This window comes from Clinocottus analis, unplaced genomic scaffold (assembly GCF_023055335.1).
Source record: "Clinocottus analis isolate CAN_PGR_092001 unplaced genomic scaffold, fCliAna1.0.p SCAF_4, whole genome shotgun sequence".
NCBI lineage: Eukaryota > Metazoa > Chordata > Actinopteri > Perciformes > Cottidae > Clinocottus > Clinocottus analis.
The window spans coordinates 3,104,069-3,131,772 of NW_027176153.1; the positions used below are offsets into that span (position 1 = coordinate 3,104,069).

Consider the following 27,704-nt stretch of genomic DNA (forward strand, 5'->3'; position numbering starts at 1 on the left):
ACATGGTTCTGCTTTGGGGGGCGTCGGGGAGAAGAAGGGATGGAATGAAGCGGAGAGCGAGTTATGAGTCTAATTAGGGTTTGGGCTTCGTACGCTGAAGGTGTTACTCATAGTAACCTCTGTGTGTGTGTGTGTGTGTGTGTGTGTGTGTGTGTGTGTGTGTGTGTGTGTGGGTGTGTCTGTGTGTGTGTGTGTGTGTGTGTGTGTGTGTGTGTGTGTGTGTGTGTGTGTGTGTGTGTGAGTGAGAGAGAGATAAGAGTTGTGGAAAGATACTTATGTCTGCTTGAGAAACTAAAGCCTCTTCCTCCTCTCCCTCCTCCTCCTCCTCTTCCTCTTCCTCCCTCTCCTCCTCTTCCTCCCCCTCCTCCTCCTCAGGTCGGGCTCTGCTGCGTCTGAACGGGGAGAAGCTGGAGCGGATGGGAATCGTCCAGGAGACGCTGAGGCAGGAGGTGCTCCAGCAGGTCCTCCAGCTGCAGGTCCGAGAGGAGGTGCGCAACCTGCAGCTCCTCAGCCGAAGTGAGTGACGAGTGTGTGTGTGTGTGTGTGTGTGTGTCTGATTGTGTGTTTCTTTAGTGAGGCGAAAACAAAGAAAGGGGGAGGGCGACTAAATTGTGTGCGAGCGTCTGAGGCCACGCCTCCTCCCGCTGTCACGCAGGCGTGAAGCTGTCGTGTGATTTATGTTGACGGGAGCTCCTGAAAAACACTTTTATTATATATATATATATATATATATATATATATATATATATATATATATATATATATATATATATATATTGGTATGTTTCGATGGATGACAAGTTCCATTGTTTATTCATCATATATTTTTTATCAAATGCACTGAGCAGCATCCTATGGAAGCTCATCACCGTCTTCCAAAGAAATAAATGAAAATTTAGCTGTGATAATAAAAAAATATCCTCATGGTACATCATAATCACGAGAGAAGAGGAGGGAGAGCAGGAGGTGGAGGAAGAGGAGGGATGGGGAAGAGGAAGGAGAAGAAGAGGAGGATGGATGGGGAGGAAGAGGAGGAAGGGGAGGAGGATGAAGAAAGGGAGGAGGGATGGGAGGAGGAGGAAGAGGATGATGGATGGGGAAGAGGAGGAGGAGGAGAAAAGTGCTCTCCCGTGGAGCCGGCTTTTTTTTTAGCCTTTGTATTTTTTTCCTATCTCGTAATTTCGTCTTTCTATCTCATAATTAAGATTCACCACAGCAACATCTTCATCTTTTTTTCCCTTTACTGGCGTGAATGGGATTCTTTTGTTTTGAATAAAACATATTTTGAATCATGAACAAATGAGAGCGGATGCTCAGCGTCGGAGAGGAAAAGCAAAACGCGGCTCGCTTCAGGGATTCAAACAAAGAGATGAAACACATGACAACAACGCCTCTCTCCTTATTAATGGAACATTTTCTCTGAATAGTCTGACCCCCCACCACACACACACACACACACACACCCCTCTCTCTCTCCATCCTCCTCCTCCTCTTTGAGGTCAGAGCTTGACAGAAATCATATAAACAAGTTCTGGGTTTTAAAGCCGGTTTCAATCCATCCATCGACTGCAGTCTGAGACCGGAGGTTTAGCGAGAGCTCCACACGAACACATCGATATGAAAAGTGTGTGTTAGTATGTGTGTGTGTGTGTGAGTCAGAGAGAGTGAGGCAGAAAGAGGTGGATGGGATATAAAAGAGAAGCAGTGCTTAGACTATAGAGTCATAGAAATGTGATCCATTCATCAGACGCTGAATGGCACAGTATGAAATAGTTTGAACAAAACCTTCTTTTAATTTTAAAACCTGATGTGTCTGGATGACGAATAAAAAAAACACATAAAAGACAAGTTATTGATTCTTGAACTGACAAAGTAAAACTTGGGGTTTAAAGCTGGTGAATTATAATGAACAAAGACGTTATGAACGCATTTATATTCTAAAGAACACAAACTAAACCAGTGAGACCAGTTCACACACACCGATATAATACCCAGAGTTTGAAGCAGGAGAAAGGCGACGGACGACAGAAACCTGTCAATCACCTCGTAGCCCCGCCCCTAAAGCGTCTTCTTTATGATGTTTGACTCTAACAGACCATAATGTACTAAATGAACATCATGCTGTATAGAAGAAGACTTGAAACTAGAGATTGAGACATAAACTCATGTTTACAATGTTTACTGAGGGAATACATCAAGAGAGAAGTAGAGTCACTTATATAGACTTCTATACAACCAGAGGAGTCGCCCCCTGGTGGTCAGGAGAGAGAATGCAGCTTTAACACATGAAGTATAGACTTCTATACAACCAGAGGAGTCGCCCCCTGGTGGTCAGGAGAGAGAATGCAGCTTTAACACATGAAGCATAGACTTCTATACAACCAGAGGAGTCGACCCCTGGTGATCAGGAGAAAGAATGCAGGTTTAAGACATGAAGCAAATACTTCTATACAACCAGAGGAGTCGCCCCCTGGTGGTCAGGAGAGAGAATGCAGCTTTAACACATGAAGCATAGACTTCTATACAACCAGAGGAGTCGCCCCCTGGTGGTCAGGAGAGAGAATGCAGCTTCAACACATGAAGCATAGACTTCTATACAACCAGAGGAGTCGCCCCCTGGTGGTCAGGAGAGAGAATGCAGCTTTAACACATGAAGCATAGACTTCTATACAACCAGAGGAGTCGCCCCCTGGTGGTCAGGAGAGAGAATGCAAGTTTAAGACATGAAGCATAGACTTCTATACAACCAGAGGAGTTGACCCCTGGTGGTCAGGAGAAAGAATGCAGGTTTAAGACATGAAGCATAGACTTCTATACAACCAGAGGAGTCGCCCCCTGGTGGTCAGGAGAGAGAGAATGCAGCTTTAACACATGAAGCATATACTTCTATACAACCAGAGCAGTCGCCCCCTGGTGGTCAGGAGAGAGAATGCAGCTTTAACACATGAAGCATATACTTCTATACAACCAGAGGAGTCGCCCCCTGGTGGTCAGGAGAGAGAATGCAGCTTTAACACATGAAGCACAGACTTCTATACAACCAGAGGAGTCGCCCCCTGGTGGTCAGTTGAGAGAATGCAAGTTTAAGACATGAAGCATAGACCTTTATACAACCAGAGGAGTTGACCCCTGGTGGTCAGGAGAAAGAATGCAGGTTTAAGACATGAAGCATAGACTTCTATACAACCAGAGGAGTCGCCCCCTGGTGGTCAGGAGAGAGAGAATGCAGCTTTAACACATGAAGCATATACTTCTATACAACCAGAGCAGTCGCCCCCTGGTGGTCAGGAGAAAGAATGCAAGTTTAAGACATGAAGCATGGACTTCTATACAACCAGAGTGGTCATTTAATGTTTCCTCTCGTATCATTCTTGCTCATTCCTCTTAGACACTTAGACACAAATTGTTTTTATTCGACATGCACGGCAATTAAGCATGAATTGAATCAAACTGAGTGAAATTGAGGGATGGAATACAATCGATCGACGAGGAGAAAGAATGAAAACGCTGCCGGACGCTTCTATTATTAGAGCAATGCAAATGTAATTTGCCAGTTCAGCAGACTCTGACTCTGAGCAATGAGGGCAGGCTAATTTGGTGGTCTTATGAAACACCTGAGGTTCACAGGGTTGGAGGGTATCCAGAGGTGACGGAAGCAGCTGAAGGGGCGATAATCGGGGCTGTTTGGCTGCCTGGGTGTGATGAGGTGGTAACAAGGCAGCAGAGGAGGGCGCTAAAGGTCAGAGCGAGGACTGGAACATTGAATAATCATTAAAAAAAAAAGCAAACATGAAATGACCCGTCCTGTCATTATGTACAGCGGGGGTTCTCAATGCAAAGGCGAAAAAAAAAGAGGAGGAAAGGTTGAAACGGATTGTTTTTGACTGAGGAACACGAATAAAAGATATAATTTAAAATGCTTTTACACTCGTACATTTGTAGCAGTGCACTTTATACACTGATTGTACAATACTGTCATCACATTGCTTTTTGTGCAATACTGTTACTGTATTTTGGGCTGTGACCCAGCAAAATAAGCTTCTCGTTGTACAAAGTAAAAATATCTTGAATCTTGAATCTTCTCGCTTTGCAGCCTTATTTCACAGGGTTCATATGATTTACTGTGCTTTAAAAAAATCAAAAATGTTTCCAAGTCCTGGAAGTGACCAGCTGGTAAACATGAAAAATACCATTGTGATTAGCTCTGCGTGCATGTTAGCGTGTTAGATTCCACCATCGAGGAGCTCGTTCCACCATCGAGGAGCTCGTTTGACCATCGAGGAGCTCGTTCCAACATCGAGGAGCTCGTTCCACCATCGAGGAGCTCGTTCCACCATCGAGGAGCTCGTTCCACCATCGAGGAGCTCGTTCCACCACCGAGGAGCTCGTTCCACCACCGAGGAGCTCGTTCCACCACCGAGGAGCTCGTTCCACCACCGAGGAGCTCGTTCCACCACCGAGGAGCTCGTTCCACCATCGAGGAGCTCGTTCCACCATCGAGGAGCTCGTTCCACCATCGAGGAGCTCGTTCAACCATGGAGGAGCTCGTTCCACCATTGAGGAGCTCGTTCGACCATCGAGGAGCTCGTTCCACCACCGAGGAGCTCGTTCAACCATCGAGGAGCTCGTTCCACCATCGAGGAACTCGTTCCACCATCGAGGAGCTCGTTCCACCATCGAGGAACTCGTTCCAACATCGAGGAGCTCGTTCCAACATCGAGGAGCTCGTTCCACCATCGAGGAGCTCCTTCCACCATCGAGGAGCTCCTTCCACCATCGAGGAGCTCCTTCCACCATCGAGGAGCTCCTTCCACTATTAATGATCCAACAAAGTGTGCGTGGAGAAGTTTAAAGTCCTGAGGGCCGTAGGCGAGGAAGAGAAAGAGCCGGACTTCTTGCCCGGCGGCTCGCATTTCTTCTTCTTCTCCTCGAGACATTCTGCAGACACATTTACAATCCTGCTGCGATTCAGTGGCGCCTCATGTCACGTCGCCTGTCAGGTCTGATTCATCTGCCGTGGATTCGCCAGAGATTAAATATTGATCTCACAATAACTTTTCGAGAAAGAGGATGAGAAAACAAGAACTTAAGCTCCAGCGTGACATGAAGTTTGTCTGCGCACCAGACACGCCAAAAAGCCACGATTTACGGGGGCGACCGCCGCGAGAGTCTGGCGCTCTCCACATCTCAGAAATGCACTTGTTTCAGCGATCTCTTACACCGTCATGAGCAATAAGAGCCCGCTCGGAGTCTCTACTACTCAAATGTGTGATGCCAAAAAAAAAAAGACAAATGATAGAAAAGAGCAGGGGGAACTCTTGAGGGATTTGAACATGGAGAGGGAAGAAAAAGGAAGTCTAGCGAGGAAGACACGGAGCCGCGATTAAAGGTGAGATGGTTAACGGATAGAGGGGGGGTGACGGATCACGGAGATGAAGAAATGAGACGCAGTGAGAGGTTAATGAAAAAACAGCGAATGAAAGCTCGTCTGGTAGGACTCCGGCTCCGTGATGCCAATCTGTCTGCTCGGCGTTTCACACTTAACACGCAATCAGTTCGTGAATGTTGTTCTCCGCTCCATGCCCAGAGGCGGAGGGCGACGAATAACATGGATTCAAAGAAATGCACGTGTGTCCGTGACTGAAAATATGGAAAGGTGAGCTCAATATTTTACGGAGGTTTTGATGAGTTGCGAGAATTTCAGGAGAAGGATTGTGCCGCCCCGTCTGTACCTCTTTCCCCGCGTTCAAGTAGTCGTATGAACCCCAAATGGGTTCTAACACTTGTGTTATTTTATTTTATTTATTAAAAAAATAGAAAAGTTACTTGTTCCATGGGAAAACATTGTTAGATTTTTAAGCGCTACGGCTTTAAATCTTCAGGAGCTTCTGCTGGTGCTCTACGACCCGGATGCAGAAACATCCTTCAGGGAAGCTTCTGCCCTCAGAATAGTCCACCGGCGGAATAAAAAGAACTTCACAGGTAGAAATATGAGGTTTACAAGGACATGGATTACTTTGTTGGATTCCCACAAGCCTTACGGTTACGTGGATGTGTTTGTTAGAGAAATTTAACTTTGGTAAGTGTAACTTATCACGAGTTTAGTGAGACGTTGCGGTCGCTGCAGCAAGTTCACAGAGTTACTTTTAACTTACAGTTAAAAGTTACTTTATTTTTTCAAAACATAGGTATATTCTCACCAGGTTTACAGTGTTGTAGCACTTTAAATGAAGTTAATACACAGTGTGGTTGGGGAGATGATTAATGTTTTTAAAAAAGAGACTTTGAAAATCAGGCTGGGTGACTCTGAGCCCAAAAGGTGGAAGAACACGAACGAGAACATATGAAGACTAAAACACATCCGGGAGGAGGCCAACAAACGGCCATCCGTCCGCCAGGAGACCGCTGGTTCGATCCCCGTGTGAAACGAGAAGTCGGCATTGATGTTTTTGTGACGTAATTTGCATTTTTCAGTAACCTACCGTGTTTATATCGACCAAAAGACGAGCTATTCCTAAACCTAAACCAGGGTCTTTGATGCTTAAACCTAACTTGAGTTTCCTGGGGAGACTGAAGTTTATTTTGAAAAGACCGCTATCCGACGACCGAGCTGTACAATGTCTTACTGAAAGTGTGGAGTTGCTATCGAGTTGCATTGTGGGAATCGTAGGATCCAGCTATTGGTTAAACCTTCACTGCGCTTAATGTCGATCACTCGTCTCTTCTTCCACCGTTCACCGAGTTCAGCAACTTTCAAACTTTGAGGTTAAGTTGTAATCCATGAACTTTTGTCGTCTGTTGCAACTCCAAGAAACTATCACCTTTTTTTTTTTTTTGCAGCCACCTCTCAAGAGTTTGAAAGTGATTCAACACTTTCAAACTCACGGCAAAGATTCACTGCCGTGCTTAAATTTATTTAAAAACAAATATTCAAATCCTCCGGTCGCTCACGGGAAGCAGAGTGAAGATTCAAATCAGATGAAATCAAAGGAGGAGTGAGCGTGTGGCACGAAGGCTCATCCTCCTCATCCTCCTCATCCTCCTCCTCCTGCATCTGCAGGAGTGTGCGTTGCATTATTTCACAGCGTGTTTGTTTCCTCCTGTACGTAGTAACCCTTTCATGGCTGTGAACGCTCCTCCGTTGCTGTGCACAGAGCTCATGTGTAGAGGACGCTGCCTCCCACATGCCTGCAGCTCTCTCTCTCTCTCTCTCTCTCTCTCTCTCTCTCTCTCTCTCTCTCTCTCTCTCTCTCTCTCTCTCTCTCTCTCTCTCTCTCTCTCTCTCTCTCTCTCTCAGGGCAGCATGAGGCCTGCAGGGTGTGGAAACATCTGGGATGCTTTGAGAGGAAGGATTCAGATAAGAGGGGAAGCTCTTCTTCTTCTTCTTCTTCTTCTTCTTCTTCTTCTTCTTCTTCTTCTTCTTCTTCTTCTTCTTCTTCTTCTTCTTCTTCATAAAGGGACATACAAGGACATAAGAGGGCATACAAGGGCATAAAAGTGGCATAAATGGACATGAAAGGGTATAAAAGTGGCATAAAAGGACATACAAGGACTTAAAAGAACATAAAGGAAGGGGCATGAACTTGCATAAAAGGGCATAAACGAACATAAAACGACATAAAAGGGCATAAAGGGGCATTAAAGGACACAAAAGGGCATAAGCAGACATAAAACGACGTTAAAGGGGCATTAAAGGACTTAAAAGGGCATAAAAGGACGACGTCGCGAAAAGCAATCCTATAAAAATGTGTTTTAAGAAGAGACTTAGAAGAAGTTAGTGATTCTGCGTCCGGTCTTTTTATTCTAAAGGCGTTCGCGGTGTTGAGGATCTTCATGCAGCGCCATCGCTCTGCTCCTGGTCGTATGGATCTGAGACTGAGTGCAGTGTGTGAGGAGAGGAGAGGCCAGCCTCCCTGGCTCCTTTGATTAATCAGAGTTCTGGGGGGGGGGGGGAGGGGAAGTGGGGTGAGGCGTCTCATACTGAATCAGCGAGGCTGCGCGCCTCATACCGAGGAGGCGTTTCCACTGCGCTCGCCAGGCAGGAAGTGTCTGCTTCATGGTGCATTAACGGAGAGACAGTCTGAGGGATGATGCGACGCGGGAGCTCCATATTTTTTTCTACACTTCAAAGCTGCCGCTAAAATAAACCCTCCATATTCTATTGCTCTGTGGCGGCCCCTGTGGACGATAGCGGTAGTGCTGCCGCGCGCCAGAGTCCATTTGTTTAGTTTTCTTTTGCAACAACCTGGTTCTGGTTCTCCCTGCGCCTCCTATTCGAGGTGTGAAAGAGGTTCTGGTGAACTTGCGCGCCCTGAATCACTTCCTCGCGTGGCATCGGACCAGAACACGAACATCGAGGATACGAGGAAACAGCCAGTATTGTCGCTGATGGTCTTGTTTGCTTCCAGGTTATACAAAGACATACGTACCGTTATTATTATTGAGACATGTGTCATAAGCAGCGAGCAGCTTCTTTTGTAACTGCCTTTGCTCGACAAGTGAATCCTAATGATGTATCCCGTCCTCTTTTCTCTCTCTCTCTCTCTCCCTTCTCTTTCTCTCTCTCCTCTTTCTGCAGCCTCTTTTGGAAACTTCTCCTAGCTCATCTCTCTGGAGCCATTCGGCATCCCCTTTCCCTCACCCCTCACGAGTGCAAAGGGGGTTGAGGACGAGCATCGAGATGACGCGCCGACCGGTCTCATTCAACGCGGCCAATCTGCTTTTCCTGGTAGACAAAGCCCCGCCCCCTTTTCTCAAGGCAGAGGTTCATGCTTGGACTGCAGCGAATCTCCTTTTTTTTTTGGTTTCTTGTCTCATCCGAATCCGATTTTTTTTTTTCACGAGATTCGACCAATAACCTCTGTGGCCCGGCCGTTATACGACCTTCACCTCGGGGCCCACGGTGTTGCTGAACACAGCGCCGGGTGATGGGTTCGCGAACCGGAAGCTGTGACCGTGACGAACGCCGACAACAATCCCGACCAACTCTTCATCCGCGGGTCGCTTTCTCCTCTCAGGACTTCAGTTTTGGGAATTATTGGTTAACAACTTCAGCCGAATGTCATTCCAACAATTGAGTCTTTTTTTTGTATCGCAACTGATCTGCAGTATATATATATATATACAGTATGAACGTTGTAGAATAACATACACTGTAAATCTACGTTTACTGTAACAGTAGTCTTCTTGTTAATGCGATGGATCCAGAGGTAATGTATTAACAGCGGTCTATGCTTGATAAAGCAATAATTCAAATGATAAAGTGAAGAGAAGTAGATCTCAGTCTGATTGAGATGTGTGTGTGTGTGTGTGTGTGTGTGTGTGTGTGTGTGTGTGTGTGTGTGTGTGTGTGTGTGTGTGTGTGTGTGTGTGTGTGTGTGTGCTGAGGGAAATGTACATTTTGCCTGTTGAACGGCCTTCTGTCCTTTGTTTGCGCCCTACTGTATCCCGTACGTCATGCCTCGCACACTAACAAATAGGACATGGCCTTTCTCACCCCCCTCCTCCCCCCCCTCCACCACCCACCCACCCAAACGACAGCTCCCCAGATGCGAGGGAGTCCCAGTGAGCACCCTTTGGTGTCATTCTTGACAGCAGCAGACAAGCTTTCCAACGCTGAAGATGTTTGAGTCACATCCATAAATCATTTAAATGAATAAACTTGCAACTAAACAAAAAGCCCATCCCTCCATCATCCCTCCATCATCCCTCCATCATCCCTCCAACATCCCTCCATCATCCCTCCAACATCCCTCCAACATCCCTCCATCATCCCTCCAACATCCCTCCAACATCCCTCCATCATCCCTCCAACATCCCTCCAACATCCCTCCATCATCCCTCCATCATCCCTCCATCATCCCTCCATCCGCCCGGGACGAGGAGTCTTTGGGCAATGTAAGTATTTGACTGTTAAAAAGGGAGAAAACTCACTGTATTATTTTTGGATTACCTGTAAATATGAACACTTTTTGGGGGTTTTACTTTGTTCGATGACTGATGTGCTGTTTTGAAATGCAGGAAGAAGGACACGTGAAACATATTGTGTCTGCTTTGCGGATATGAAGACGTGTGGTATGGGCCGTGGTGAAAGCTGTCTTTTTAGAATAAACTAATTGAGATTCAGTGTCGGCTCTTATTCCCACAGTGTGTTCCTATAACGTCTTTTTGTTTGTTCTATCCTGGAGGCCTCAAGGCAACAAGACACTCCTCACAGTAAATAAGTATTAACTGCTAACGTACATTAATAAAAAATCAACCACACGCATAAACATTTGAGGCTTTAGCGAGTTACAATATCAAAAAAGTGTTTGAGAGATAGAGAGAAATGTTGCTAATAGTTTAGCTTAGCCTTCTGCTAACAGAAAACTAAAAGATTCAAGAGATGGAGATAAATGTTGCTAATAGTTTAGCTTAGCCTTCTGCTAACAGAAAACTAAAAGATTCAAGAGATGGAGATAAATGTTGCTAATAGTTTAGCTTAGCCTTCTGCTAACGGATGACTAAATTATTTGAAAGATTGAGAAAAATGGTGCTAATAGTTTAGCTTAGCCTTCTGCTAACAGAAAACTAAAAGATTCAAGAGATGGAGATAAATGTTGCTAATAGTTTAGCTTAGCCTTCTGCTAACAGAAAACTAAAAGATTCAAGAGATGGAGATAAATGTTGCTAATAGTTTAGCTTAGCCTTCTGCTAAAAGAAAACTAAAAGATTCAAGAGATGGAGATAAATGTTGCTAATAGTTTAGCTTAGCCTTCTGCTAACAGAAAACTAAAAGATTCAAGAGATGGAGATAAATGTTTCTAATAGTTTAGCTTAGCCTTCTGCTAACAGAAAACTAAAAGATTCAAGAGATGGAGATAAATGTTGCTAATAGTTTAGCTTAGCCTTCTACTAACAGAAAACTAAAAGATTCAAGAGATGGAGATAAATGTTGCTAATAGTTTAGCTTAGCCTTCTGCTAACAGAAAACTAAAAGATTCAAGAGATGGAGATAAATGTTGCTAATAGTTTAGCTTAGCCTTCTACTAACAGAAAACTAAAAGATTCAAGAGATGGAGATAAATGTTGCTAATAGTTTAGCTTAGCCTTCTGCTAACAGAAAACTAAAAGATTCAAGAGATGGAGATAAATGTTGCTAATAGTTTAGCTTAGCCTTCTGCTAACAGAAAACTAAAAGATTCAAGAGATGGAGATAAATGTTGCTAATAGTTTAGCTTAGCCTTCTGCTAAAAGAAAACTAAAAGATTCAAGAGATGGAGATAAATGTTTCTAATAGTTTAGCTTAGCCTTCTGCTAACGGAAGACTAAATTATTTGAAAGATGGAGATAAATGGTGCTAATAGTAAAAGTATTTGCCAGATGAAGCGATGGCTCACTGTCGGGCGTCATTATTTGTAAACAAGTGTCGCATGTAAGCATGGTGAGATTAGCAAGCTAACTAGCGACCACCTGACTGATGCGCCTGTTCGCTAATTCCACCACTGAAACTGGGAATCGCCGTGTTTCCGTTTAGCTGAGAATGAGTCGCGTACACCTGCAACCTGCAACCTCACCACTAGATGCCGCTAAAATAAAGAATTCATTTCACATTTTGAAAATAAAATGTTTTATTGTTATGTTTATTTTTTTTACCAAGCATACAGACCCACTACAGATTTATCTGTTTTTTTACACCTACACACACACACACACACACACACACACACACACACACACACACACACACACACACAGAAACCCAAGTGCTGTTATGTAAGACGTGAATCACCGCCCCGGCCCCTCTCCTCAAATCTCAAGTGTTTTCCTAAAAACTGGTTACTGGTTTCTCTTCCTAAATCTATTTTCCCATCTTCCCCGTTTGCTTCTTCCTCACATTCTCGTGTCCGCCCTTCATTCCTGCTTCTAATTAATGAATTCCTCCATTAATACATTCATCTTTCAGTATTACCTTGAAGATCACTACATGCATACGAGAACAAAAGAAAGAAAGCGAATACATGAATCTGAATCACATTAATTGAACATTGTATTTATTTATATATATATATATATATATATATATATATATATATATATATATATATATATATGTATATATCTCCCAGCATGCACCTGAGCCCTCCAGCTGTCACTCAGGGTCGTGACTCCGACTCCAGTAAATGCAAAGTGCCGCACGGCCTCGCTAAAGAGACGCGGCACGTATCTGTCTCGAGCTCACACACACACACACACACACACACACACACACAGACACACACACTCACACAGACACACACACTCACACAGACACACACACACACACACACACACACACACACACACACACAGACACACACACACCAGGATTCCAATTACTGAGACACATGAAGCATCTCACCAGTTGATAACAAGGCACACACACACACACACACACTCTCACACACACACACACACACACACACACACACACACAGATGATGAACAGATTCAGCGAGCAGTGGCCTCCACCACCCTGACGGAGAACAAATCCGTGGGAGCAGATGGTCGGACGGTGCAGTTAATTGTTTACTGTTTAAAGCGCTCTCTTCTCATTTTTGAGAGCTCGTCTTTTGTCGCCGTTCTCTCGATAACAAAAACAACAACGCGGCGGCCACCCCGTCTCGCTCGTTCATCGGCGTCTGCTCGTGGCTTTGATCATCGGGGCCGGATCTCAGTCGTCTGACGGCACCGAGGCATGATGGGAAACGCTCGCCGCCGAGCGGCTGCTCGGTGGCGGAGACGCTCGGTGGCGTAAACAGCTGGAGGCTGTGATTTATTTATTTATTTATTCATCGCTCTTTCTGGCCAACGCCTAAGTGTTGTTGTTTTGTTCAGGACGACACTACACAACAAGTTGTGGGATCTCATCGGCGTCGAGTAAAGGTCACGAGATAAATAAACACAATCGACTGCTGGACGGACTCGTCCAGAGTCTTTTGGAGCTCCACCTGGTGCGTTTATTAAGTAAGCTGAGGGCCTAAAACTTTCTGAAGATTATACAATTGTACGTTATATAAAATGTTGATATTTCTTACATGTTTTACAGTAAAAAAAACAAACAGCTCAGGGTCAAATTGACCTCAAAGATCATCGATGCGTACAAGATGTGTACAGGACATTGAAAACATGTCATCGTATTAATGTTATGTTTACCCAGTTGTCCCCATTAAATAAGGAAAAGTCATGAAACATGAAGCAAAACAACGATGTCAACCATTTATTTAGAGATGTTAAACTTTGTCAAATTGACCCCAAAGGTAATAGGAGGGTAAGAAGTATATAAAGTCTGCCTCTTTTTTTTGCTCTCTCAGCAGAGGAGGAGTGGGAACATAAATCACTGCCGCGGTTGAAAAAAAAAGAAAAAGAATTAATCAGCGGTCAAACAAGGCCCTTCATGAAATACTCATCGGCGGCCATTAAAGATTCAGGTCCATCGGTTTGGGGCCGACGGTTGCAGGAAAATGGCAGTCGTCACTCAACGGAGAGTGAAAACTCCCAGCAGACTCGGCGTGTCCAGAAACCAGCTGATCACCGCCTCCGAGTCTCCTGGCGTTAATGTCAAACACGTGGCGTCGCCGCGCGCGTGAGAAAACTACAGAACTACACTTTAAAAGTGTCGAAGATGCGTTTCGTAGGAAGACGAACAAAAACGAGGAGTAACTTTTTGTAAGGTTTCATACGAACCGTTGCATACTGGATGAAAGAAGTAGACTAAGTCGTTGTGAAGTCACCCGTTGGTTTGTGGACTGATTGAAGTCTTGATTCAGCATTTTGGCCGGCGCCATCTTGGATTTTTTGCAACCAGAAGTGATGCGAGTGGGTAAGCATGGTGAAGACACACTGTGAAAGAGGTAAAGTTGTAAGACAAAAACACGGACAACTCCCAGACCGGGAAACACTGTGGTAGCAACCTGTCAATCACTTTGTAGCCCCGCCCCTAAAGCGTCCCCTGCTTTATGGTCTATTTGACTCTAAATGACCATAATTTACTAAATGAACATCATGCTGTATAGAAGAAGACTTGAAACTAGAGATTGAGACATAAACTCATGTTTACAATGTTTACTGAGGGAATACATCAAGAGAGAAGTAGAGTCACTTATATAGACTTCTATACAACCAGAGGAGTCACCCCCTGGTAGTCAGGAGAGAGAATGCAGCTTTAACACATGAAGCATAGACTTCTATACAACCAGAAGAGTCGCCCCCTGGTGGTCAGGAGAGAGAATGCAGCTTTAACACATGAAGCATAGACTTCTATACAACCAGAAGAGTCGCCCCCTGGTGGTCAGGAGAGAGAATGCAGCTTTAACACATGAAGCATAGACTTCTATACAACCAGAGGAGTCGCCCAGGAGAGAGAATGCAGCTTTAACACATGAAGCATAGACTTCTATACAACCAGAGGAGTTGCCCCCTGGTGGTCAGGAGAGAGAATGCAGCTTTAACACATGAAGCATAGACTTCTATACAACCAGAGGAGTCGCCCCCTAGTGGTCAGGAGAGAGAATGCAGCTTTAACACATGAAGCATAGACTTCTATACAACCAGAGGAGTCGCCCAGGAGAGAGAATGCAGCTTTAACACATGAAGCATAGACTTCTATACAACCAGAGGAGTCACCCCTGGTGGTCAGAAGAGAGAATGCAGCTTTAACACATGAAGCATAGACTTCTATACAACCAGAGGAGTCGCCCCCTAGTGGTCAGGAGAGAGAATGCAGCTTTAACACATGAAGCATAGACTTCTATACAACCAGAGGAGTCGCCCCCTGGTGGTCAGGAGAGAGAATGCAGCTTTAACACATGAAGCATAGACTTCTATACAACCAGAGGAGTCGCCCCCTGGTGGTCAGGAGATAAAATGCAGTTTTAATGCAGTTCATTATCAGCTTCACATTTCAGAAACGTTGCACCTGTTTATGAGCTGTTCTTGGTAACTCACAGGACAACACTGCCTCCTGGTGGAGGACTAACGAACATAAACTATCGACTAGACAAAAATTCTGAAAGCGTTTGTAATTTTTTGTCAGTTGCAACAATAACAATACAAACGTGTTAATATATTAACTTGCATTATTCTTGTACTACAAACAGTGGCATACTGTATCTCCTTTAGACAATATACAAAAGACAACGCATTGCAGTGACACATTATTCTAACTTTAAGCAAATGTATTTAGGAGGTCATTCAATGCATTAATGCTTTGTTCTTTTATCTTCTTTATACTTTTTTTTTGCACATTAATATATGAATGTCATGTAGCTCTTATAATACAAATACACATGCAAGTTATTTGGTAATGTCTTTTAAATCACTTTTATCATCATTTTTTGCTCTTATATGATGTCAAATTTCGCTTAATTTTTCTCATTGTTATTATTTCAATAATTTATTTTAAAAATTGTTGTTCTTGTATAGACTACTGTAGTTTTACTGTTTCATCGGTTTAATCTTTCGTTGGGCCTCACTGTTGAGTTCTCTGTTATGTTGATGAGCTTTGTCCGGCAGAACACTTTGCAAACTCCCTTTTGTGTAAATAAAATAAATAAAGTTATTATTTAAGCACACGTGACACCGTGGGTGTGATACGTCACAGCAAAAAAATAAATAAAATGAGGCTCTGCTGCCCTCTACTGGTCTTGCTGCAAACATCTTTTTTTCATTTATTTTTTATTTAAACACACATTACATCATGGTTTCAGATGATTTTTCATCTAATAGGAAATATTAGGTCATGACGACTGGCACCAATAAAGGAGTTGGAGACCCCCCCCCCCCCCCCCTCCTCCTCAACGGAAGCCGAGTGAGGTGACGATGATGCCACGGATGATTCATCTCGTGAGCTGTGATACAAGGAGGATGTGATCATGTGACATTTATTATTAGCCGAGTTAAATGCCAGGGACTGCATGTGCACACAGTTTATTTATTTTTATTAAAAATTGACTGTAGTATTTGTGTAACACATCATGCATTAACACTGACCTTGATTTTTTTTATTTTTTTTTATTTTTGGGGGTGGATTGGGGGTATTTATAATGATAAAAGTCTGGATTAAGTGTGGATCATGCTGATGTGGCTGCTCGCGTGGAGCTTTAAACTACATTTAGCAGACATATTTGTTATTCCAGTGGGGTTTTTTGGGGGGGAGAAGAGGTGCTCTCCGCCGACAGAGAGCTAAATGACAAAGAGGAGCCGACTCAGCCCGGACTATGACCGTTTTCTGGTTCCGACGCTTTTCGCCGGAGGACGCGCGGGGGGGAGAGAACATTTGGCGGATTAAAAAAAACACTTGGCGGAGGTTGATTTGAGGAATTTTCAGCCTTGACCCTTTTTTTTCTCCAGCCGTTACGTCGGAGGAGCAGCACGAGCCGGTATCACATCGAGGTTTTATTATTGTATTATTATTATTAAGACAGAAAAAAATAATCCGGTTGATATATATAATAACCATAATTTTATTAATAATAACGCGAGAGTTTGCAAGTTTGCCTCAAGACTCGTCTTAGTTGCAACTGTCAAAAAAAAAAAAAAAAAAAGGTGGAGTGGATCCGCGCATGACCCGACACACATTACTGTAATACTGTACACGGCCGCCGAGATAATATCCGTATTAAAAAAAAAAAAAGAAAAGAAAAGAAAAAAGAAAAACCCCGAAATAATCCCGAGGTAAGGAACCGAACCCCCGGACCGAGGAGGCTTCCTGCGTTTTTCTTTCCTTTGCTCCTTTTCCCTCCGCTTCCGTCTCTCTCCTCCACTCTCTCACAGAGTTCCGCCGCCGTCGACATTTCGCCACTAAATATATTTGCGTGCTTCCCGTCAGCTGCAAGCAGCGAGAGGATCTTTTTTTTTTTTTTTTTTTTTTTTTACTCCTCCTTCGTAATAAAGTCGCCATTTTGCTTCACTGCCTATATAAACCATCCCGCATTCTAATATTTTTCCTCAAGGAGTCGAGGACCTACCTATCTTTTTTTTTTATTTTTCTCCTGGCTTTATTTCTTCTATTTCTGGAGTCGGGTTGCTGGTTCGTGGTGGTGGTGGAGGAGGAGGAGGAGGAGGAGGAGGAGGGAGGGTGGGTTGGGGTGGGGGGGGAGAGGGTTGAAGAAAGTGCCTCGTGGTGTATAGCCTAAATATTAATGCAGGAGAGGAGGAGGAGGACGGAGGAAGAGGAGGAGGAGGAGGAAGGGGGTGCGAAGGCTGCTGGAAACTGGAAATAAAAAGGTGAAAGTATCCCAAGGATTTAATTTTTTTTTTCATGTGCAGACGGAATCGGAGTCTCTCCTCTGCTGCCCGGCTCTGGGCTTTTTTCTTCTTCTTCTTCTTCTTCTTCTTCTTCTACTCTTCCGCCTCTTCGTCGTTGTCGTCCGCAGAGTGGAGGGACAGGACGGCTGTCTTCCTCTCTCTCCCCCCGCCACTCCTCCTCCTCCTCTTCCTCCTCCTCCCAGTCTGACCGGTCCTTGACGCACAGCAGGTGTGATTGCCATGTAACGTAACGTTGGTGGGAGAAGAAAAAGAAGAAAAAACGCCCACTTCGGTGACCCCCCCCCCCTCCTTTCCTCCCTCACGTCACGTGGGTGACCCCCTTCATCCCTCACGACACGTGGGTGACCCCCCCACACACACACCCCTCTGGTGCTGGGTGACACCACTCCGACAACTCAGGTAGGTGTGGCCGAGCAAAAAGAACCACATGAATAGGCAACTCTGTAACCTTGTTGTGGTTGACACACACACACACACACACACACACACACTCAGCATGGCACAGTGCCACGTGCGGGAGCTAACACACTTCTTCCCAGGTTTTTGGTCTGTGTGAAGTTGAGTGGGTGTCAGGCAGGTTTTGTTGTGTCTGGCGGAAACGTATAGTAATGTAGGGCCGTCATCGATTTGTGGAAACAATCTCAGAGGAAACGGCGGCCGCAACAATGTTTCAGCGGCTGCAACAATGTTTCTTTTGTTAAAACAACGCCGAACCTGTAAAACTAGAAAGTGAATATTGTGGGAATGCCCAATTTGTAACCAAAAAACAAACAAAAATAGCACAGAGGTCACGATGGAAACTCACGAGTACTAGCCAGAGTGGAGTCTCTCTGGAGGACGCTAGAGGGACTTCGTGAAGTGAATGTCTCGCTGTGTCTTTAAGAAGTTGAACTGCTTGCAAAGGAGCAGGAAAGGTGTTGCGTGTCACACGACCTGCGGGAGTTTCTGCAACTTGCAGCTCTTCCCGAGGCGAGCGAGTGGTGTGGCGGACCCCCAATTCACCCCTCCCTCCACCAAAGAGTGACCCCCTTTTTTGTGTGCCGTTGTAATTCATCAGGAGAGTGACAAAGAGAAAAGCATGCTGGGTCGTAAACAGTCCCACTTAGCTTGCTGTCAGCCGGCCTCTGGTAGACCGTCCTGTGCTGGAAGGGGGACAAGGGTTCGTCAATGGAAGAGCCCCTACTCCCCCCCGACCCCCCCCCCCCCCAAGAAAAGTGACATGAAGCATGGTTAGCATGACGTTTTCTTATAGAGAGGCGAGGTCCTTCCCCTTACTGGTAGACCACTCAAGCCATGAATGGCTAAAATGTTTGTCAATAATTGCTTTTTAGTGTCATAAAACTAAAGAAATAAAGGACCATGGAAATAGGTAATTACACAGATTCAACACCTGAAAGTGGCGCGTCTCTCTCCAATGTTACAAAATGTTGCAACAACATTTTTTTTGTCTCGCAAAGACAGCTCAGCTAGCTTAGCCCAGCTAGCGGGCGCGTTGGTGACGCACGCCACGCTGAACGGCAGGCTGAAGTTCACGGAGCGGTTTGACACAAAGCTTAATGTCACTACGACGAACTGCGACTTCTTTTTTTTTAGAAATATGTTTGTCAAGAATTTCTCTTTTTGTCATAAATCTGAAGAACAATCAGACCATGAAAATAGGTAATTACAAAGATTTAACACCCGGAAGTGGCATCAAGTGGTGTCTCTCTCTCCGACAACAACGGGCTCTCGCGAAAAACAACGTAGCTAGCTTAGCTAGCTTAGTTAGCCAGACAAGAGGCTGAGGTTCACACACTGTTTTTATACTAAACTAAATGTCGCCACAACAAACTGAGACTCTTTTTTTTTGTTGCAAAAACAATCTTTTGAATCGACTGACATCGCGCGCGTGTAATGCTCGGTACAAATCAAACAGAAACAGAGAAATATCTGTCTCTTACCGTACATTTTTTCCCTCCAAAATCGAAGACGCACCACATGTTTTTATAGCTAAGAAAGAAGCCGAGGAGAGTAGCTTTGTCTCCCTTCCTTTCCCTTCCTCCGCCTCCCTTTTGACTCACCTCTTGTCTAATGGGAAGAGCATGGAGTTAGTGTGTAAGTGAGCGTATTGATTTTGAAATGAAACATGGAAGGTCGCGCCCTCATTAACGCCGCAGACGACGCGGTGCGCCTCCGATCGGACGACCTTCAGTCCAATAGCGGCGGACGGTGAAGGAGGCGCACCGTAGACCGAGAGGACGGCGTCGACAAGCAGTGGGATTGGGATTAACGAGCGCCTGAAGGCGTCTCAGCAGAGCGCTGCAGGGATGACGCGTGTCATGACGAAACGGGAAGTTAGCGGCGCACTGGTTAGCCCCTCGGCAAAAAGATTATTTCAGGAATTTATCTCTGGGGGGAACGCAGGTTGAACTCCACTTTTATGGCTTTTGAAGCGTGACAAAGTAAGAAGCTAGCGTTAGCTAATCGAGGAGCTCAAGCACGGTCACATGACCTCACGTCTCATCCGCTAAGCTGGAGGACGACTAGCCGTCTCATTTAGACTTGTAGAAGCTTCCATGTCATGGAAACTAAACATTTAAATTTCTCAAGCATATGTGTGAACCGCAGACCTTTTATTCAGACATCTAACCGAGACTTCCACGTCTCTCCTGTGTGTTCTTGTCCCCCATCCCACATCCCCTCCACCCCCTCAGGCATGGAGAGCCCAAGTGGCCCCAGGCTTGTCAAGCTGTCCTCATCGGGGATGCCAAGGGGCCGGACCCCGAAGCACGGACATCCCCAGGAGCCGGTCAGAACCGCGGCAGGCCCGGAGAACCACAGCAGATACAGTGAGTGACGAGCTCGCGGAGTTTGCTTCAGTCCGTGTGACCCAAGAAAAGCTCTCGTCTGCATCCAACGTGACATATTAGCGCCGGGCGACGTGGAGGAAATGTAATATTTCTCGATATCCGTCAACCAAATACCTCGATATCGATATTGCAACGGTATTGCGGGGGAATATCCTTTTGTACTTTATGATAGTGGTGTAAAAGGCCGTCGATGATTGTAAATGAACAACATTTCTTAGTGTGAAATAACGTTTTACTGCCGATGGATATCGGACAATAGTCGGTAAAAAATATGACGACGTGTGATCGGCGTCAACGCTTCTTGTCGCTGATCCCCGATAAAGCTCACGTCTGCAGGAGGAGAGCTAGTTAAGTTAGCATCACCGGAGCCAACGGCTAACGTAAAAGAGGTTCCATTCAGTGACATTGTGATGCGTTCAGGGTCTGCTGGGTAAATTCTATCATGTATCTTGTTAAATGTAGGTTATTTTTGGCAAAACACTTGTTCGTTGGAGGAGTTTTAATACAATAAATAATGATAAAATACAATCTTTTTATTTCCTAATCATTTGGATTGTGTGTGTTCATGCAAATGAACACAAAAAATGACAAAGTAAATGAGACAATTTAGAACTTTTGACAGTTTTAAACTTGACTTCAGAAGCGGTTGAAGCGATTTTTGGAATCAAGGTGATGCTTGTGTTCCAGCTGCCGCATGACAAAAAGTAAACAAAAACTATCTGTATTGGCTAATATGGATCATCAATAATCAACAATTATGACAAATATCAACGGCAAAAAACACATAATTGGAGATCTGTTTAAAATTACATTTGCTCCCCTTTTTTGTTTCCTTTTGTGCTGATCCGACCCGTGACTTGAAAACTGTGACACGATCCAAACCGTGAGTTTTCAGGTCCGTTGCGGCCCTGATGATCAATAATACAACGGCCTGATCGAGTGCAGAGAAGTCACTTTACTGTAACGCAGCATTTAAAACCACAACAGGCACGCAATAATACAGCACCAGAGCTTCAAGCGGATATCACGTAATATTATACAGATCTATATGTATGCATACATGGATGTATTTTCCAGCTCGATGACATACTAACACATGGGATGGTTGCAGTTGTTTTCTTGTAAATGCGTCTTTGTGTTCCACCGCCTTTCGACCGCCTGGTCTTCTGTAATTGTTTTGTAGCTCATAGTAGCACGAGGCTGCGCGGCTTCTCCAGGATTTGATCAACATACCACACACATAACTGTTTCTGTTGCTTTTTTTTTCTCGAGATGGGTTATATTTGAGTGAGAATCAATGGCTCTTCAGCCTAAACGTGATCTTACCCCTCTCGCCACAGAGGGAGCCTGAAAAACTACTTTGATTTTTTTTCTCAGATTGCCGTTACAGTTAGAAAACCAAACAAACAAACTAAGTATTGCCAAGCGCTGACATTAGTGAAACCCTGAGCCATCTGGATGGAGATGGAAGGTTTTGGAAGGAGAGAGAGAGAAAGAGAGAGGGAGGGGGAGGAGAGAGAGAGAGAGCCAGCCTAAGGAATTACGTTTCAATCCAGAACCCGGCAGATCATCAGGACTTTGTTAATAGAGTCTCGGTACTTGGAAAACTGGAGCTGCTCTAATATGACCCAGTTGTTTTGGTTGCTACGAAATAGCCCTCATTCCCTGACACACACAAGCAGGCACACGCACACACACACACACACACACACACACACGCACACGCACGCACGCACGCGCATGCTACTCTAGCCTTCAGGGTTGAATTTGAATATTAACATGGAAAGAAAACAAATCTAAGCACCTAGTCTTGTGCTTTGTGTGTGTGTGTGTGTGTGTGTGTGTGTGTGTGTGTGTGTGTGTGTAAGGGGGGATCTGCTTAATCTTCTAATAGTTGGTAGTTTAGAAAAGGCTTGTTGTCGGACCCCCGCAAGACCTTACTTTGGCAAAAAAATATATTAACAGTAATCAACAGCGAGAGACAGATACAAATAAAAAGCAAAAGAATTGCTGGATAAAGAAAAAGCAACGTAGCTGAGGCAGCTAGCTCGCTAGCCTGACAAGCTAACGGCCGCTTTTGGTGGCGCACTTCGCTCGAGACGAGTTCACTCAACGTTTTCTCGACAAATCTGTAAGAAAATATGACTTTCTCGACGTCCCGAATCACCTTTTTTCTAAATTTGACAAACAACACGTGACTGCGGCTCAGCGGTAGAGCGGGGTCGTCCTTCAATCAGATGATCGGTAGTTCGATCCACGGCTCCGCTAGCCCGGCGTTGACGCTCTTTTCTTCCTGAGTCGGCGTCCGACTCCTCATTGTTTACGGGCTGATGTGCTGTGTTCGCTCTCACAGGATCGATCGTGCGTTTGAATGACAGCGTGTTTTCTCTGCAGTCTCTCAAACAGTGTTATGTTTTATAGATTTCTTTTTTTTTTTTTTTTTTACACTTTATGACTCAATAAACAAGATGTGTTTAAATCAATCAGTGTGAAGTTGATAGCGGGCTTTGAGCTGATCTGTTTTCTGTCTTGAGACTGGAGGGTGGAAACAAAAGACACACACTTGGCTAAGAGTCACTAATGAGTACCGCTGATGAATGTGTGTTTGTGTGTGTGTGTGTGTGTGTTTAGATCATGCTTTCGCAGGTTACGACTTGGTCCTGGTCTTTACGGGACTTTTTCTGGTAACTTAAGACTTTCGTTTTCTTTTCCCACAGTTGATCTGCTTTGCCTCTCATTAAACTAGAGCTGCTGAAAAAAAAAGCTGTTTTTTTTTGTTGTTTTTTTTGCAAGTCTGTGCTAAGGAGAGCTTTCAGCACAATTTGATTGCAACACGATAGAAATCCAGTATCCATTGTGTTTGTAGTCGAAGAATTGTCCCGTTTGGCTGGAGTGTCTCTCTCTTGCGGTATCTAGAACATTACCGGGGGTTTCCTCTTGCCTCCGGACCGGCTTAGTTGGTCACATTGCCAGCGGAGTTTTTACGTGATGAGGTTTTAAGATTCGCTGAGAACATCCAGCGACCTCGAGGGGAAAAACAGCAACTGTACGAATTGATTTAGACAAAGCGGAGCATGAGGAATTTTACATTTTCTTCTCCCCCCCCAAAAAAAGGGCACTGGATTATGGGAGACATTGGTATTCCTCAACCCTGCTTTACTCTGATGTAGTCGAGGCTGAATGATATCCATCGGCTTTGATGGGATTTTTTTGTCGCTCTAAAACACCAACATCCAAAATGCTTTACTCCCTCTTCAACCAACCTTTTAAAAAAATTGAATTTTGGCCCCCTTTTGCTTATTAGTCATCAGTGTCTGGCGCTTAAGCTAGTAATGAGGAGAAATGCTACAGTACTAATCATAATGAGCCCGGCTCTCGCTTTTCTATCCCGGGGGAGACGGGACGACCGTGAGTCTCGGTTTTCGGGGGAGACAAAGACATCAATATCTAACCGCGGAGAGCGCGGTCTTTGTCCGCCGTACACAGTGTGCTCTTCAGATAACCAGGTACCGCATCATCTGCCCGAGTGTTTCGTTTTTCATTCAGTGTTCATGAAAAGTTTAGACTTTTTCCCCTCTGCCTCGTTGTGCTATCAGTACTCACACTAATCAATTGATATACTGTCCTTCTTCTCTTTTCTTTTGGTGGTGGTGGTGGTGGTTTCCTGAAAACCCCCTCAGGGATTTTTCATGCATGGAAACGAAGAGCGCTGCAAAGCGGGGTTTTGTGTGCTTGCTTCTCCTGAAGTGGTGCGGTTGAGCTGTCACCTCGCCACACCAGACAACTCGCAGGAAAAGGATGTGGTCCTCGAGGGTGACTTGTCTCTCTGTTTCTTCCTTGCTCTCGCTTCGTTTTTTCTTTTCACGTTGACATCTTATTAGAGCTCTGGGTTGAACTTCTCCACCAGCAGTATAAGCTGTTAAACAACCTTCAGTGAAAGTATTTGGACAGAACTAATGCTGCTCTGCAAGCCCTGGAATTAGGCTCCTTTTAGCATAATTGAGTAGACGCTAGGCATGTGTGTGCGTGTGCCTGTGTGTGTGTGTGTGTGTGTGACATCATTCTTCCCTCTTACCTTACCTGACCCTAGGACACAATGTTCCTGTTGGGCATATAGACATATAGCATATTTATGTATCCATTGATTTGTAATGCGTGAAGGTTCCTTGTCACTTTTGTCTGATGGCAAAAATCCCAAAAATGCCTAACAGCTATGTGGTGGGATGCTCCTACAGCAGGGTAAAGAACCTAAGGGCTAAGTGTTTATGAAAGAAATGGATTCGGACAAACATTTACCGTTTATTTCGTGCTCATTTCACGAGAAGAAAAGAAAATGGCGGTTGTTGTTTGTGGGGCAGATGGCTAGTTAGCTCGTTAGCTTGTCCTTCTCCAGAGCGGCCGGGAGAGAAGCAAAGCGACCTTAGATCCCAGCGCTGCCTCAGTTTGGCTCTTTTTCTGTCACCAGTGTAGCGTGAAAGCACGTTAGAAATTAACAGGTTAGCTAACCAATCGTCCGTCCTCTAGTTAGCTAGCTTGATAATTCCACCTCGCTTTCATGCTACACCGGTTACAGAAAAAGGAGCCAAACAAAGTTGTCACTTATGATATCAGGGAGTGCCAATGGTAGCTTGCTAGCACAAAGATAGCATTAGCTCAATCACAGCTAATTTGTCCAGATGTAATGCAGACTAGCTAGCCAGCCAGCTAGCTAACCAGCCAGCTGTCCTCTAGTTAGCTAGATTGATAATTCCACCTCGCTTTCATGCTACACCGGTTACAGAAAAAGGAGCCAAACAAAGTTGTCACTTATGATATCAGGGAGTGCCAATGGTAGCTTGCTAGCACAAAGCTAGCATTAGCTCAATAACAGCTAAGTTGTCCAGATGTAATGCAGACTAGCTAGCCAGCCAGCTAGCTAACCAGCCAACTGTCCTCTAGTTAGCTAGCTTGATAATTCCACCTCGCTTTCATGCTACACCGGTTACAGAAAAAGGAGCTGAGCAAAGTTGTCACTTATGATATCAGGGAGTGCCAACGGTAGCTTGCTAACATATAGCTAGCATTAGCTCACTAACAGCTAATTTGTCCTGTTGTAGTTTCAGTAGTGGACGTAGGGTGCTGAAATAATCTGTTGACGTTTTCCGCGAGCTCCAGGTGTTTTGTTAGCGGTTCAGTCCTTTGTCGCATGTTGTGTTCCTGTGTCCAGAGTTAAGCTGTTAGTATTAAGTGTTACCAAGCCAGAGGACCAGAGAGAGACCTCTCTAGGTCACTGCTGCCTCTAATATGGCCAAATATTACAGAGACAAACACAAATAAAAGGGATCACTTCATAATAACTGCACGCTATGATAATTCTTAACTAATGCTTTATAGCGTGCAGTTATTATAAAGTGTTACCGTGACTGTTAAATATTTGTGTTTACATGTCTACATGTGCGTGCACAGACGTGAGTGTTCTCAAATGACGGTCAACTGTATAGTCTGACTGCAGGACCTTTAGTTCAGGCCCATCTGCTGACTCTGCACATTTGCCTCAGCAGCAATCTACTGCCTTCTCACACTTCCTCTCGCTTGTTTGCTGGCCCATTCTCCACGAAAAAGCTTTCGCTAACGTTTCCTTTTCATCCTTATCTTTCTCTCGCCTCATTCATTAGGCGGTGTTACGAGCAGCAGTGCATCCATCCCCGCAACCGTCAGCACGGTAATCCCACTCGCCGTCCTCTTGTATTTCTTATAGTTTGTAGTTCTCGCCTGCCGATGCTTTGAGGCTCAGAGATTGGTGAAATACCAAAACGGGTAAAAATCGATAAAGAGCTCTAGATTGGAGAGTGTTAGTTTTGGGATGAAATTGAATTCCGGTGCTTTTCTCAGCCTGATACTGCATCTCGTTGTTTTTTTTTGTTGGACAGTCCTTTGTCGTCGTTGTCACACTTTTATTTGGCAGGCTTGAGGACGGCAGATGAGAAGCAGTACAGGGAAATGGGAGAGGAGAGAGATTGAGTTGGTGAGTCACTGTCCATAAGGAGTCCCCTGCAAACAGTCTGGAGCATGCATTGTCTGGCTCGCTGGTATATATGATATGCGGTGTTGCATAAACAAACACATGTCTTTTTTTAATGGGTGCTGGAATATGAACTGTGTGTATACAAAGACTGTATACATAATAAGTGGACGTAGTCACCGCAACGTCAATCATTGTTTTGGAGACTGCCGTTTCAAAGCCTCAGATTCTGCATTTCATCCGTCGCCATCGTGGTTTGTGGCTGTTGTTATCTTGGTTTCTGGTTTTCGTCTTCTTCGTTTTTGGCCTCCGCCATCTTGTTTTTTTCTGACCATCCACATCTTAGTTTCTGGCTGTCCCCATCTTGGTTTTTGGCCTCCGCCATCTTTTTTTTTGTCTACCATCCCCATCGTGGTTTCTGTCCGACCCCATCTTGGTTTTTGGCCTCTGCCATCTTGGTTTTTTTAGTGAAACTAGAGGATGGAGCTAAATACACTAAACAAGATATAAAAAGAACACTGAAACGGTTAAAATTCTACGTCCTGTCCATCACACGGTAGAATAACCTAAAGAATAACCTGCTTTATGGTCTATTTGACTTGAAACAAGAGATTGAGACCATGAACACATGTAGACAATGTTTACTGAGGTAATAAATCAAGTGACGACAAGGTTAATAGTCCTTTTTCATCAACTTATATACAACCATACTTCTTCTTGCAACCAGAGGAGTCGTCCCCCTGCTGGTCAATGGGGAGAATGCTGGTTTAAGGTACTTTGCTTCACTTTTTCAGTCCATAAATGGCACATTCCACCATAGTTCATGTGTTTTTTCCCAATTTTCTCTCCTGTCAAGTCGTACATTTAAATATATTTTCAGTTCCTTCTGTCGACATCATCCCCCGGGAATCCACTGGCCGCATGTGTGGCCAGACACCCGACGCCATTGTGGTTGGATGTCACTAAACATACTATTGGCCATGAGCCAAGTGGGCATTGGGAGATAGATCAGGTTTCCGATAATATGAAGCCTTTCAAGCTGACGTGGAAGGCTGTAAGAATCGATGCACGTCTGAAGAAGCCGTCGGGGGTTCTGTGAGTCACGGGATTATGTCGCAAGACATCTCCAGCTCTTTTCTTTTGATTTGGCTGCTTTCAAAGTGTGTTTAAGTGGCACTAGTAAACTGAGCCCACCACAGGTCTGTGTGGGGATTCCTGCCCTCGACACAGTACAGTAGCTCACACCGCTGAAGGCAGTGAAACTCGTTTTTTTTTCTTGAGGACACTGACACTTCTTGGCATGGAGACTAATTACCTGTTATTTAGTATGAGAACATCTCCTGCTCCGTGTGTCAGCAAAGCAAACCTTTAAAGCAGTTTGACCACGAAGGAATTATGTATGTTTAACCATCCTGAAAGAGAGAGGCCGTCCACAAACTACATTTTATTTTATTTTTGACTAAATGTTGATTTAATTCAGACTTTAAATGATGTAATGTACTAATTTAAGGTGGCTAATACCTCCAAAGGTGAAGCCATTGGGGGATAATCTGACTCAAATAACCAAT

General features: G+C 44.6%; 2 protein-coding genes across 4 annotated transcripts in view; both read left to right on the forward strand.

The window, feature by feature from the left end:
• samd10b (sterile alpha motif domain containing 10b) overlaps window positions 1-10,088 on the forward strand; it is a 57,404-nt gene extending 47,316 nt beyond the window's left edge. Inside the window, exons 4-6 of one of the 2 annotated variants that reach the window (XR_011079636.1) lie at window positions 376-516; window positions 8,579-8,728; window positions 8,845-10,088. Coding sequence is in view for 1 of the 2 variants with exons in the window: in XM_068597923.1 (XP_068454024.1) it covers window positions 376-516; window positions 8,579-8,601 (164 nt within the window). In the remaining variant the exon portion in view is untranslated. Of the gene's footprint in view, window positions 1-375; window positions 517-8,578 lie in introns of both variants that reach the window. The other variant, XM_068597923.1, reaches the window with a different exon arrangement.
• A 5,805-nt stretch (window positions 10,089-15,893) lies between these two features.
• znf512b (zinc finger protein 512B) overlaps window positions 15,894-27,704 on the forward strand; it is a 37,767-nt gene continuing 25,956 nt past the window's right edge. Inside the window, exons 1-3 of one of the 2 annotated variants that reach the window (XM_068597278.1) lie at window positions 15,894-16,692; window positions 17,287-17,685; window positions 19,980-20,114. In XM_068597278.1, coding sequence (XP_068453379.1) covers window positions 19,982-20,114 — 133 coding nt within the window. In that variant the 5' untranslated portion in view covers window positions 15,894-16,692; window positions 17,287-17,685; window positions 19,980-19,981. Of the gene's footprint in view, window positions 16,693-17,121; window positions 17,686-19,979; window positions 20,115-27,704 lie in introns of those variants that run through there. The other variant, XM_068597280.1, reaches the window with a different exon arrangement.